The following is a 14,680-nucleotide window of genomic DNA, read 5'->3' as shown; positions in this document are numbered from 1 at the left end:
AAGAGCCAGGTTGTGCTTACTCGTTGATTTGTGTATATCCTGTGTTATACAGGGGCCTAGAAAGAAAACGTTTATTCTAAATGATAGATGTTACCTCTGCACTGCACTTTACAGAAAAAAAAGTTCAACCTCACAAAGAATCAAAGTTAGAAACGAGGTTATCTGACATGGATAAATGAGATTCTGATGTAATCGAGACCCAGCACAGTGGTGGTGACGGTCCCCCACCAGCACAATGCTAAAAACATCATGCTTCCAACGCATCGTGTGGTTATTGTGACTCAAGTTTTAAGAGCTGGCTTATTAAACAGTATAAAGAAAATCTCTTCAAGTGAATCACATAAATAAGTGAACAATTGCACTGGCAGTAGGGAGTATGGTCTTTTTGCGCAGAACACAACGCAAGGCTGGTTACATTTGCACTGCACAGGGGTGGTATTTTGCCTGGGTGCGTTAGAGGATGTCTGCTCACAAGACAGTGACGAGATTATTTAGGAAGTGCTTGTGAATGAGGCACTGGGAAAGGCTGTGTGGATGTCTTGAGTTTCAAACAGGTTTACTTTAGCTTAAATGAGTTACGAATATAATTTGCTTTACAGTAAATGCCTTTGGCAATTAAATGAGCCTCACGTATGGTTTTGGTTTGGTTTAACTTCATCAGTTTTGTGAAATCCTTGAAAAATTCCATATAGACAGGTCAGGCAGTTAGGGCCTTTGCAGTCCCGGTTTAGCAGTGGTACAGTTGGTCTTCCCTCGGGAAGTTATGCCAAGAAAAGCTGCCGACTCGAACAGGGCTCTAGGAACCTGAGCTCCTGGGAACAGTGTCTAATTGTAAGTCCTCTTCTCTTCTGATGCTGAGCTTAGGGGATGAAGAGGAGCTCTCTGTGTCCGGTGGGTTTCACCCTTCTGTAACCCTAATTCTGTGATGATTACAGTGCTCGTAAACTTAACAGAAATGTAAAGCATTCTCCACGGGCTGCATACATGCTACCAGTAACTATATACTTGAATGTCGGCGAGAGAGTGTTTTTGTAGTCTCTCATGGTTATTTTATACTGCGCTCTTATTTTTCTAGTGGAGAAGCCATACAAATGTGAGTTTTGTGGAAGGAGCTACAAGCAAAGGAGCTCATTAGAGGAGCACAAGGAGCGGTGCCGTACTTACTTGCAGAATGCTGGCATGTGCGAGGCTGGTGAGTTTATCACGTTACAGCAGTTTTGGTGTTTTGGTACATTACAATGCTTGAAAAAGGGCATCTGGTAAGCCGTTAATTCACAGCCTGAGAACAGTTTTTACTGCAATCATTTTCAGTAACCTAAGGGGCTGTAACATCTTACAAAAGGGTCTGGTTTAATGCATCCCTCAGGCAACTAGTTTAAGAATGTGTTTATTTTAATCACTTTTTTATTTCACAGTTACTTTGAATAAAACATCCAAAACACCTTGCACGCAGCATTTCTGTAGGTGACACTCACAGTAAGTTAAATTATTCCTACATTAATGCTGTTGTGTGGCTTATTTTATTGGATGAGTTGATGCCCATGGTTGTTAAAAACAGTTGTTCACATGCCTCAGTCCGTTTGGTGCTTCCTTGTCTTTAGAATAAGAACTGTTGGTCAGAATTGGTTAGAATTTGCAGAAGTTTTAGTGGCATTGAATCGAGGGCATGGAAGAGGGGCAGTATCCCGAAGAACACTGATAAATCAGCTTAGGATGTAGTGAGAGGTAAGGGACTTCTTTAAGTATAGAACTGTCTTTGAAAAAGAATGAAGGTAAAACGTATCAAAACACAGTTTTTCTTATTTTCCTTTTCACAGTCTCAGTGCTGCAGTTCTGAAAATACTCTGGTGAAAAACAACTGCCGTAATCTTTGAGCCTGCTTCACCTGAGTATTTCAAATCCTAAAATGAACTTGTGTGATTTAAGTCCCACAATACACCAATAAGCCAGGAAAGAATTACTTTTCCCATGCAGAGTCAGGGAGTGGTTGTGACCTCTGGAAAGGTTATACGACTAATCTATAGCAGAGCTGAGGCTACAATTTCAGAATTCAGCTTCCCATTCTTTTGCTATGCAGCCTTAAAAAAACAATAACTTTAAGGACTCCAGCACCTTAGTTTTGACTGTGACTTTCAAATAGAATTTTCTTTTCAAGGAAAAACTTAAAGTGAGTTTTCAGAGAAGAAAACTAAAATGTACAAATATACTTAGAGAGATGACAATGTTTAGCAAGGCCCTTTAATAATAATAATTTAGAAAAGGTATTTAGTGATACGATTATCGAGCAAAGATTCTGCAGGCAATCATCTCAAAAACCTGAAAACCACTGTGAAGAGCCATTGAATTACGAAGATAACTATGTGGGTACGAGAGTCTTTACCCAGTGCAGGGTGCATAGGTTGGTGTATCAAGCGTTATGACACAAGCACACACAAAAACTGCCATAAAGAAACAATGATTTAACGAAGTTAGAGCTTTATAGTTTTTCGTGGGCTATCTTCTTTTCAGCAAATGGCATGTTTTTTTGAGCATGAGTAAAAGTAAATGGTTATCAGAACGTCAGCAAGTTTTGGTTTTCATGAGAACCCATGCATATTGTAACTGTGGTTTTATGTCACAGTACATACTCCCATGATGGCAATCGCTCCGAGATGTCCAACCACGTGAAAATGGAAAACATGATACCTACTATAGATTTCTGCTTTTAAATGATTCTCAGGGTTTATATTCATTTCAGGATAGCAACATTTCACTTAGCCAGAATCTGCTGTGTAGTCCTTACTGCAGTAGTACAGTATGCCTTAAATTGGTCACAGAGGAAACGTAAATTTCCAGTGCGACACGGTGTGGCTGCGCCCCATGCCTTTAAGACCTTCACACTTTTAAAAATATTGCAGTGTTTTTAGTGGAGTAGTAAGTTTTGAAAAACAGAAACTCCCGTCTTGCTGAGGCATTTCCATTCAATTCTCTGGTATCAGAACCGTGTTAGATGACAGAATCAGAGAGAGGGGAGGCTGGAAAGGACCTCAGGAGGTCATCTAGTGCATTTGATTTGGTTTTTTCCCCATTTTGCACTTGTGTTTAGTGAGCATCGTTTTTTGATTTCTGGCCATTTTCCTAGTTAGCCGCATCACTTTGTATGTTGGTACTTCTCCGAAGTCCTTGCAACTTTCTCACATGGAGCCATCTCTAAGCGCAAGCATGCTCTGCATGCCATCCTCTAATAATTAATTCAAATATTGAAAAGCATCAGGACCGTAGTAACCATTCTGGTTGCTTTTCAGTACGAGGTTTGCATGTTCCAAATGTAGCAGTGTGGAAATATTTCTGAAAGACAGGTTTATGTAACAATATTGTTGGAGCGTTCTTCAGTCCCTGATAACAATCTCTGGTCACGTTGTTCTCATTGCACAATAACCCACCTCTCTGTTCCATTCTCCATTATTTAGTGACCACACAGAGATGCTACAGGAAGCAATGCCTCTAATTTGAGCTCTGCTTTGTACTTTAGGGGTTTGTTAACGATGCCCACATGTTCTAAAAATTATACTCGCATTTATGGTGTGACAGAAACCACACTATGGAAACAACTCGGTACAGGCTAAGTGATCGTGTGTTCATGCTCTGGGCTCGAAGAAGAGTATTCGCTCTCTGTACGTCTAGAGAATGACATGCTGGCTAGATGACAGCGCTGTTTTAGGGAGATGGCTCGTCACCCAGTGATTACAAGAAAACATAAATAGTCATTCATAATTAATAAATCACATTTGCACAAAAATTCTCTTCTGGAAGCGTTTTATAAACATAAGATCACAACTGAAATGTACATACTGCTGAGGTGGGCAACAGTACTCGGAAGCACCACAGAGACATCTCAGGTGGTGATCAGGGAAGGCCATCATCGGTCGCTAGTCTTAGCTAAGCAGGAGATGGTGACCCAAGCTTAACAGTGGTCAGGACATTGGAGCTAAGCCCCATCCTACCGCCTTGTAAAGTCCCATGGTTAGGAGCTTGACTTGCCAGGTGATTCCAGAGGCACATGCGAGGGCACTGGCCGCATCTGAGCAAGAGGGAAGAGGGTGATTTATTTGGTCTGCAGAGCTCCTTTCGGCATCCTTAGAGTTTCTGTTGTTTTCTGGCCATGCGGTTGAACCATCAGAAGTATTTAGCTTGCAGGGCATTTCAAGATCACAGGCTGAAATAGGTTAAGTGCTTTGGAAGTCTAAATTTTCTTCGTAACTGTTTGTTTTTTCTCAGTGTAACTTTGAGCAAAGCACTTGACCATTTCTGTCAGTCCAGCCTGAAATTTATTTTTGGATGCATGTTATAGTGAGATAATTAGGTCTTTAAACTAATGTCACGATGTGCCCTGGAATCATCCAGTGGGTAAGGTAACTGAAGAGGGAGACAGGGCATGATTATTTCTCTCTGTTTGAGAAGCCTTTAGAGAATTTTGTGCTTAAAAAATGTTTCCCAAATACTAAATATTATTCTTGGATTGTTTAATAAGTGATCCAGAAGAAAGAGGTGGGTGAGATAATTTTAAGTTGAGAGCACTGTTGTGGGAGAGAACCACCTGTGTCTCAACGGGAGCAGATACTCTTTCCCTAAGGCTATATTATGAAGACATTGTCAAAGACCTTTTGAGGCCCATAAATAGAGGGGTTTTTTTTTCTTTAGGAAAAAATGGCCATTAGCAAGGAGTATAAAATCTTAATGTGAAAGAAAAGACCCTAGGCGTTAAAACAAAACGGCAGACAGACATCAAGCTGGAAGATTGATACTTGCAGATGTCCCAGAACGTATTATGTAGGTCAGTAGTTAGTGTCTCTTCAGCAATCTCGTCTGAGTAAAGACTATTGTTACCTCTGCAGGAAGCCGCTTGTCTGCCCTCTTGACACTAATTTAATGAAGTTCCCTTGGTGGCACATAAATAACATTGACAAGACAAGTAGTCACTGATACGCTACGTGTAGCTCCCGGCGTGTTCCTAGGGCTGGCTAAGAGGACTTACGGAAACGTCGGTCTTTGAGTTCTGCCAGAAGATAGAGAAAAAGATTCTGAAAACGTGAAATTAAAGTTTTAATGGAACATGAGTACAACTCATGAAGTTTGAGACTGAGAAAAAGAGGAACTAGAAGAACAAAATAAGAATAATGAAGAACTGGTAGGGACCAGGGAGCTGCTTTTATGACATGAATGAATGAATGGTGTTTTCTCTCTCTTTTTTTTTCTTTACACCATAAATTTTTGAATATACAGCACTGTTTGTATTATTATCTTGTTCAGGGTAGTTGTGGGTTGTTGGGGTTTTTTAAATTTAAATGACTGTTATTAATAACTTGTGCAGTGATCCTGTCAAGATCACAAGCTTTCTGGGTTGGGAATAGTTCAAACCTTGAACTGCAGTTATCTAAAGATGTTAGAAAGAGCTCAGAAAGCATATTCCAGTTTTTAGAGCATGAAGATTAAACAGAAGTTCTGAAATTAAAAATCCCATAATATTATTCTCAAGAATTAACTAGAGCTTCTGGCCAAAATCCAAACAGATGATGTTCTGCCTACCAAACTTTCCCTTACAGTTTCAACTTAATCTGATGTTTTGCCTCACTTTATGTAAATGGTTAGGTAGTGTCTTGGCGTTTCACGCTGGAAGCAGGGGCATTTTAGCAGTTGATGAATATATTTATGTATGTCTGTAAACATGCTGGAGTAATTTGGAGGAGAAGTCAGACTGGAAAGCGGTGTGTTAGTACCTTTAAGGCATTGGCACGCATGCCCTCTGTGGCTGTGGTTATCATGGAGATCATGGGCTTACAGCCGGATGAGACGGGACGGGGCAGCGCTGAGCTGAGCCCTATTATCCCATCCATCCTGAGTCATATTCGTAGCTGGTATTTGTGGCGTCGAGTACTTCTGAGGCACTTTACCTTTTCAAAATGCTGAACAAACACGAACAAATAGTTCTGGCTGAGGTTTGGTGAGTCATGGTTTGTGCTGACTGAAACTCATATGCTATCAATAACAGCAATAATAAGTAAGGAGTGACTGAATTTTATCGGGAAATGCTGCACACTAAGCTACGGAAGGATGATGCTGCATTTTTATCGCTTGCTGTGCTTAGCAAACTGCAATTTATGTCCAATACTTAATAAAACTGCATGTAGCAGGACTGAAGTGATACCGAAGTGCTTGTATCATTTTCCTCTGGCATTACTTCTCTCTCCTGTAGATTATGTTTCGTATATTTAGGCATGCTAGTGCAATAGTACAATAACACAGCAGCCAGGATTCTTTCACGGTGAGATCTGACCTTTTGTATTACCTTGGGAAAGTAACTTACCCTTCCTGGTCTTCGTTTTCCTCTATGTAGACACCAACTCGTAAAGGCACGAGCGGTCTCCTAAAATATGTCCGGTTTTCACCACAGTGGTCCCTAATGCTGAAACTCTTAGTGCTACTTTTTAATATAAAAATACCGCTACCGATACTTGCTCTTCAGGCGAGAGCAAGCTTTCTGGGGGGAAGCCGCAGCGGTTATATTCGGTATTAGTCTGACAGTAGTGATATGAGGTGGCAGTCCTTCAGCTTGGCTGATCCAGCTCAAAAGCCTGTGCAGCCTCCACGAGGTGAGAGCAAGCAGCAATTTCCGTGAAATGATGGGCACTGGTTAGCAGGGCTAAAGGAGAGCTCTGGAAAACGGTGACCTCCTTAAGGCAGTCAGTGGCCCAGTCTCGAGGGAGTGATCGTAGGGCACACGTACTTTCCCTAAAACTAGAAATTCTGGAGGTTGTAATGAGCTTTAAAATGCCTAATGCTAATGCTTGCAAGTGTGCCTTTTTTAATTAGTTTTGGCCGTAGCATTTAGGAGAAAAAATTAAGTGATAATGACACCTCAAAAAAAGGAGACGTGAATATTGAAAGATTATATTATTTGTATTTTAATGGAACATTGATATATTTTATACACGTTTCTTAGTGATTAGTTAAGAAGACATCTACGTATGACTGATATCTAAAAAGTGTAGCAAGAGCCGTAAGTATCTTATATTGGAGTTCTGAAGCACTGTGTCAGTCTGCAGGTGTCACACAGTCTTACTCAGAATAAAAAAAGAAAGGCTAAGAGAGGTTCTATCTCCATCTACATTTTGTAACCAACCCTTCCAGCCAGTTTATTTTACACTTCCTCTTGCTAATGAAGACGCTGGGTTTGTATGGTTTATGCTCTCCTTGCATGAGCTCGGGACTGCAAGATTAGTGCCTGTTGTGTGCTTGGTTCCACTGACCGCAACTGGTGCCCAAGACGCAAAGAGCAAGAACGACAGAAAAAGCAAAACAAGTTTACATCAGATCTCCAAACTGTTTCCTCCCAGTTAGTGTGGCAAACTCCGGAGATTAAACCATTCATCTCTTCCTTTTTTTTTTTTCTTCTTTTTTTTTTTTCCTTTTCACCTACGTGTTGTGTTTTTTGTTGTTTTTTTTTTTCTTTTCACATTTTCCAAACTAGCGAGCGTGGAGGCAAGGCACATCAAGGCAGAGATGGGGAGTGAAAGAGCACTTGTGCTGGACAGGCTAGCAAGCAACGTGGCAAAGCGAAAAAGCTCAATGCCTCAGAAATTTATTGGTAAGAACAAAAAACCTTTTCATGTGCAACAGTTAAATATGTGCAAGTTGGTAACCTGCAGTAAAATGCCTCTGCTTGTTTTAAATATCCTTTTCAAGTTTCTAGTCTAATCTAATACAAAAGAATATAAATAAAGTAACTTTGATTATTCTGATATATTTTTAGTGATTTGTTGTAGGATTTTGATTGTAATAAAAAGAATATATTCTGTTAGATACTTAAACTGGATGGCAGCTACTGTTGTGTTTTGTGTCTGTTTGTGTAGGCAATTTCTAAATATATTTTATGAGCTTCCATGTGTTGTTTTCTGTACCTGTGCATTTGAAATGTTCTCTGCTAGGTTCTTTGCAGGAAAAGAACAGGAAGGCTTAATGCTGCTTAAGAGCTGGGTGCTCTTTCTAGTCAGCAGGAGTCGAAGATACTTGCAGGATGCATGTGTGGAATAAGGCCTAAAGACAGAAAAGTATTGGATTTCTGTTAGTCATCCTGCTGAATTTGAATATGATTAAAAAATATCAAATCCTTTCTTGTGGTAATTTAAGCAACAAGACGTTTCCATAGCATTTTCTTTGCATTTAATTTTATATGACCGGAGTTTTGCATGCTGGGAATCTTAAATACTAGTTTGGCAGGTTTTGTGTTTCAGCGAACGCCTGATCCTCTCGGCTAGTCTTAATTCATTAACTCGCCTTTTAAGAAAATAAAACGCGACTCGCGCGTCCCGAGTAAAGACCTGGCTTAGTCAGCAGTTGTATAATATTAGTACTAATAATGCCTTACTTGTGGTATTCCGTATGGTTACATAAGGCACCGGGCACTTGTTTTGCTTCGTATAAGCTTCACCTTCGGCGCAGGGGCGTGCGGTGGCGGGCGCTCGCCCGCGCGGCGGGGGGAGAAGCGCGGGGCTGAGTGTGCAGCGGGGGCCAGCGGCCGTCAGGCAGCCCCCCGGCCCGAGGGACGTGCTGAGGGCTGTCTGGGGCCAAGGGCCAAGCCTAGGCAAAGGCGTGCTCCTAAATCCGTCTACACGGGAAAGCAGCCTTTGAAGGTAATGTAGCTGTTACTGGATCTGGTGAGTAGCCGGGACTTTCAGCTGTGAAAGCTGGTAGCTTTTACTTAGGAGTCTTAGTATGGCTTTAAAAAGGTCGCCCTTTTATACAGGAGTGAAGTAATACCAGCACCCTCCATCCGAGCGCCTTTGGGTGCTTAATACTGAAACTGTTGGCGGTGTGACTTGGACCTTACATGTCATGCTGTGATTCAAAAAGTAATACTAATGCAAACGTTTTTGAAAATCTTTAGCTTCCTTTTTTTAGCCCCGAAATCAGCTTCACCCTATCTTGTTTTACAATTGCTCCCCATTCAATCTGTACGTATTTTATTAAACGCATCTGCAGCAGGACACAACCACTCAGCGTCCGCTTAAAGTTAAGTACTAGTGTTTTTCTGATTTGTTTTACCAGCATCCTTGTTGCTGCATGGAATAGATCTCTTTTGGGTTTGTGATGGTGCTCAGCGCGGTCTGCAGATGCCATGAACTGATACTGCATCATGCAAGGGTTTTTGTGGAGAAGCTGGAGGACCCAAAAGGAACAAAAGAAGCCGTTTCTGAAACTTACTGTTTTTCTAGAACCTATGTGATTGGCATGTTCTCGTCAAGTGATGTATGAAAAGATTACTCACTTGGTCCCTTTTATCCCTGGGAAGTACGTTTGCAAGAGCAGTCTGTCCGACCTTGGTTTGACTTCTGTGACTTTCTGAACCGTATGCGTAGGAGTGCAAATCTGCCAGGACAGCTTTGTGATTTCTTGGGAAACGACGTTCTCAGAACGGGTGCTGATTTTTCATTTTGTCAGGAAGAAGGGATAGAGATGTATACGAACAAAGCATCTTTGTTTGGCTCATTTCTGTGAATGAAGTCTATTGATCAGAAAAAAATCTGCTTTATTACTCTTTGAGGGCTCTACAGACGAGCACCAGGAGTCTTGCTCACTTTCTTTTTCACATCTTCATCTCAGTAGCTTCCTCGTGTGCACGAGAGTACGTCTCAAATGAGGACGCAGATCAGCAGACCGTATACTCGACTCTTGACCTCTGCGCTAGGCCCCTCTTCAGAGTCTTCTCCTGCAAAGATTTTGTCCTCAGCTTTTCCTTTCCTTATGAGGGAACGAGGATTTAAATGGAAGTTGATGATTGTGAGTTTCTGATTTTGCTGTGGATTTCTATTTTGCATGTATATGGACCAGATGTACAAACCCTGGCTTTTTGTACTTTCTGGTTTGATTAATGAACAGAGATATTTAAAAAAAAAAAAAAAAAAAGGCCAGCAGGATAGATAAATGCCGGTGCTGGTGGTACTTCACTGCTGTATAAAACGCTCACGGGGCTTGTGCCTTCTGTTGACCCAAGTCGAAGTAACCAGCGCAGTCAGCGCGTTCCTGCCAGTTTACGCCCGCTGAGCATCTTGGCCCACGGACTTCTATTTCTTCCTTTTTAAAAACCAGTCCTCCCTGAGACCAGAAGTAAAAATACATTTCTCACAGCGGTAAAATTGCTCGTGCCGTTGTGACATGGTAGCTAACACCGCTGTCCCCCAGCGCGCGAAGTCGCCTGCGTTAGCAGCGCGGCAGGAAGCAGGTTCCCTCCCTGTTCCCGGTGCCCACACCTCGTCAGGCTGCAAAAATCGACGTACAGTTTAGACTAAAAGTGAAGCATCACCGAGCAGCACATGAGTATGTGTCATACGCTGTGGCTCATGTGTGAATTTTGAAGGGGAGAGCTTTTGCATCGCACTGAGACAAACACAAAAAAAAAAGAGGAAAGATGTTCTGCTAGCCGGTGGCTGCTTTGTAAATGGACACCAGAGAACCTTTACGTTTAATTTTTATTGTGGTGTTTTTCAGTAACTTTGCGGCACTTCCCCTGGTGCAGAGAGCAGCTTCACTCAGAATAATCCGCCGGCCACAAAGATAAAGCATCCACTGCTTTCGGCACAGTCCGTCTTGCTCATCCCCCGGGCCCCATACACCCCTTTCCCTTTTTCTAAACTGTTGATAGCAACTTTTTCCTGGCTGACTGCTGTCGTTTTTGAGTGAAGTACTGATCTGGCTTTTTGTCTCTTTTCATGGAGAGGTTTGCTGTATTTGACTGAGGAGGAAAAAAAAAAAAAAAATTCCAAGAGGGCCTCCGCCATCCGCTTGATTGCGGTACGATGCCGTAGCTGGCGTTCCGGCTACACCGCTAGCGCTGTCGTGGCACGTCCGTGCCGATTCAGCCGCCCTAAGCGCAGGCATCTTACGGAGGTGTCGGAATCGGACGCGTGCCGTGGGGAGTCAGTCGCTGAGGCAGTGGGGGGAGAGTGGCCATTCTTCGCCTACCGCCTTTGCCTCCCCAAATACCCGAGAAACGTCGCGGCCGGGCTGGCAGCCTGGTTTCTTGCCCGCTCCTGTAAGGAGTCCGCATCTGACGCGCCGCGGGCTTGTCAAAGCGTATGGCAACGTGACACGTTAATGTACGTCAGCAGAGCTTTTGGGTATTTGCGTTTCGTTCGATACCACTGGTAATTTAAGGGAGGCAGGATGGGCTATTGCGGGGATTTGAAAAAGCCGCCAGGATAATGGGATAACAGAGCACTGTAAGAGCCTCGGTGATGATACGTGGTGGGTTTTGTGTCTTATGACAGTGGCTCCTAACCCAAAATCTGTAGGGACTCCTGTATATTTTTGCGCTTTTTTTTTTTTTTTTAATTTCAAATTTGTTCACGTCTTTTGCCCGGAGCTGCTTTTATGAGTCATACAAATGTGCTGTATCGTTTTGTTTCCTTCTGTGTAAAGTTGGATAGCGAGTTGTGTTGAGGGTTGGAAGCAGTTACACTCTTGTGGTTCACTAACCTTTTTGAGTGTTTTATAAGAGAAACGTGAGGTCCTGGTTTTCTGCCTCTGCAGTGAAACCTAATGAGTTTCATACACATTGAGTCACGGTGTTGACAGGTGACTGATAAACATCTGCACCACTGAGTTACCGTAACTAAAAGATTAGTGGATGTTTGCAAGTCACTCGCACATGAAACAGTTGGTCTGGTCTGGTTTTTTTAAAGCTATGAACGATTTTATGTTTTCTGTAACCACAGAATTCGGTTACTTACTTCTAGACATCCACGAAAAAAGTGACTTTAGTGCTTTTGGGGTGCAGTTTTATTTCCTCTGTGCGCCTGGCATAGAGAACACTGGTTGCAGCGTGCTGCCCAGCCCGCCCTCCCTTGCCTTAGTCCTTGCTGGAAGAGGTACGAGCAGAATTTCGGGTGCACGCTCTCTTAGCTCTCCTCCCATTCTAATTTAGAGCTTTCAAAGCCCTAGCACACCCAGAGTGGAGTACGTTTCACTCCTCTTGCACTAGCCCCGCATCAAGTGACCCTAAATGTGTTGTTCTATACATATGTGCGTAGCTGCCGGCGTTAGATTATCTAAAAACCTGTGCAGAGATCAAAGAAACCAGGCGTGGTGCAGAGGGAGCTGGAGTTGTCAGAGGACAGTGGGGAAAACTGACTTCAGTGTCCAAGGACGTATAAAAGACGACTCTGTCAGATGGGTAAAAGTAATGAAAAGTGCATCAAATCTCAGCCAGTGCTTGTCTTCCCTTTTTCTATTAGCGAGTGCACGCTTCTCGAGGGACGAGTCAGGAGCGAAAGGTTGCAGCCTTCATCCTGAAATGGAGTATTTTGGTTCATTTTCCATTCGCTCTTTTACAAGTATTTTGATTAATGATTATTTACCCTTTTCTAGAAAAAAGGTGAGAGTAGTTAATCTATGGAAGCTTTGATAATATTCTTCCCCTTCAGTCCTAGAATAATTAAAAAAAATCAGTGATGGTTTGTCCAGTAAGCATCCTCACCACCTTCTCTATTAAATTTTTGCTTACGAGGCTGGACTTTTAAAAAATACAATAACAAAACCCAGAAAAAAAACCCACCCAGAAGCTACTTGCGTATATGAACGGCCTCTTTCCGCAGAGAACATTTCATGCCTCTCTACTTCCCAGACACTACTGTCATTTAGAAAAGGTGTCATGGAGTTTAAACGCTTCTTTACCCACCCAAGTAATTTAATACCTCTCTTCTCTTCGCAGGTGAGAAACGACATAGTTTCGATGTTAATTATAATTCAAGTTTCATGTACGAGAAGGAGAGCGACGTAATGCAAGGACGCATGATGGACCAGGCCATAAACAATGCCATCACCTACCTCGGGGCTGAAGCCTTGCGCCCTCTCGTGCAGACGCCACCGGCTCCCGCCTCCGAAATGGTCCCCGTCATAAGCGGTCTGTACCCCATACCGCTGACCCGCGCCGACGTGCCGAACGGCGGCTCACAGGATGCAGAGAAGAGCCATGCCCACCTGCGGGACAAGAGCCTGTCTTCCGACAGAGGCCTTTCCCCAAACAACAGCGGCCAAGACTCCACAGACACTGACAGCAACCACGAGGAGCGGCAGAATCCCGCCCTCCATCAAAGCCAGATGCTCCTTGCTCAGGCCCGCAACGGCCTCCAGTCCTTGAAGGATTTCCCAAGGCCGTATGACATAATCAAGCCGCCTGCCATATGCCCACGCGACGCCTTTAAGGTCATCAACAAGGAAGGGGAAGCCATCGGGGTCTACCGGTGCGACCATTGCCGCGTCCTCTTTTTGGATTATGTGATGTTCACCATCCACATGGGCTGCCACGGGTTCCGCGATCCCTTCGAGTGCAACGTCTGCGGGTACAGAAGCCATGACCGATACGAGTTTTCCTCACACATAGCGCGAGGAGAGCACAGAGTAGTACTCAAATAAAAGGACTGGTTTTCCGGGGTCAAAGGCTTTGTTTTAGACCGGAGGGGAGGCTTGTTTGGGTTTTTTTTAATTAGTATAAAGAAATCTCTTGAGTATCTTTCTATGCTGGTTTTTAAATGAGCGTCACAGGGAGTTGACGCCATTTTAATTTTTTTTTTTACAAATAAGTCAGTGTTCTGTAGCATCTATGCCTAGCTGCTGTGGTGAGTGGTACTGTATAAAATACCAGGAGCAGAGACCGATTTTTATATGAACTTTATTTTTGTGAAAATTAAGAGCCATCTAAGATGTTTTTATTTTTTATTGTGCATTTGCTTTAACTCAGCGCAAAAGGTTTTTATACCCCGCTGCCAGTCTCCCTGCTTGGTCAGACATATAGCCAGAAGTACATAGGAGGAGCTTTTTCTAGCTGTTACAGTGACGATGGTCCTCAAACGGCTCATCGCCGAAACAAGGAGAGCGCACGTCGGGGAGGGATTATTAATTCCTCTTTAAAGGTTTTCCCTTAAGTCTTAAAGAGCGTGTGGCCCCACCACACTTTCATTTTTCTTACTCCTCTGTTCACTTTCTTTAAAGTCACTCCCACATACGTTTTACCCAGTAATAGAAAAATAAGAGATTAGACGTATTTCGGAGTTGGGGTTTTTTATCAGTATGCATTTTTGGGATACCCAGTGAGGTCATGGGTTGGCTCGTCCGTGCAGTCTGGCGGAAATCCCGATTTTCACTGCTGGAAAGTCTGTCTTTCTGATGGGTGCCAAGACGAAGCTGCGCGGTGCCTCGTGCCCCTGCCTTGCTCCTGCTCAGCTCCGGCAGCGGAACTCGCGGCCGTGCCGTCCGGTCCGCGCCCAGCCCTGGCGTGCGACGTCCCCGTGGACGGCGGGAGGCGTCGGGCTCGGAGCGGGAGTCACCCTGTCCTGGCAGCAGACAGCGTGAGAATCTGCATACACGAACGTGTGGGAGCCGCCGGCTCAGTCACACTGTCTGGTTTTACGTGGGGATATCCCTCGGAGTGAAATGTGCTGTTTTGCAAAATGAGTATTTACCTTTACTTTGAAGCTGGTTTTTAAAATAGTGCTTTTAATCTAATCGTTGCTCTGCAGCTGTATTATTAGTCACTGTGCTGAAGATACACATTTGATAACAGTTTTGCTGAGTGAATGTTTATTCTTTGCAAAGTATTTTTGTGTAATGTAGAGCTAGGTGTGTTCTGATGGACTTTTTGCATCCA

General features: G+C 43.4%; 1 protein-coding gene across 4 annotated transcripts in view; it reads left to right on the top strand.

Moving 5' to 3' along the window:
• Window positions 1-14,386, top strand: part of IKZF3 (IKAROS family zinc finger 3) — a gene marked incomplete at its 5' end in the record, with an annotated part of 33,051 nt that extends 18,665 nt beyond the window's left edge. For 2 of the 4 annotated variants that reach the window (XM_082010672.1, XM_082010674.1), the window contains 3 exons: window positions 1,076-1,192; window positions 7,508-7,624; window positions 12,746-14,386. In XM_082010672.1, coding sequence (XP_081866798.1) covers window positions 1,076-1,192; window positions 7,508-7,624; window positions 12,746-13,449 — 938 coding nt within the window. In that variant the 3' untranslated portion in view covers window positions 13,450-14,386. The remainder of the gene's footprint in view (window positions 1-1,075; window positions 1,193-7,507; window positions 7,625-12,745) is intronic. The other 2 variants (XM_082010675.1, XM_082010673.1) reach the window with 1 other exon arrangement.
• Window positions 14,387-14,680: the final 294 nt, after the last annotated feature.

The sequence above is a fragment of the Phaethon aethereus genome, assembly GCF_964289735.1.
Source record: "Phaethon aethereus genome assembly, chromosome: 25".
Taxonomy (NCBI): Eukaryota; Metazoa; Chordata; class Aves; order Phaethontiformes; family Phaethontidae; genus Phaethon; species Phaethon aethereus.
Note: the sequence above shows the minus strand (reverse complement) of the source record. Positions and strands in the feature narration are given on the sequence as shown.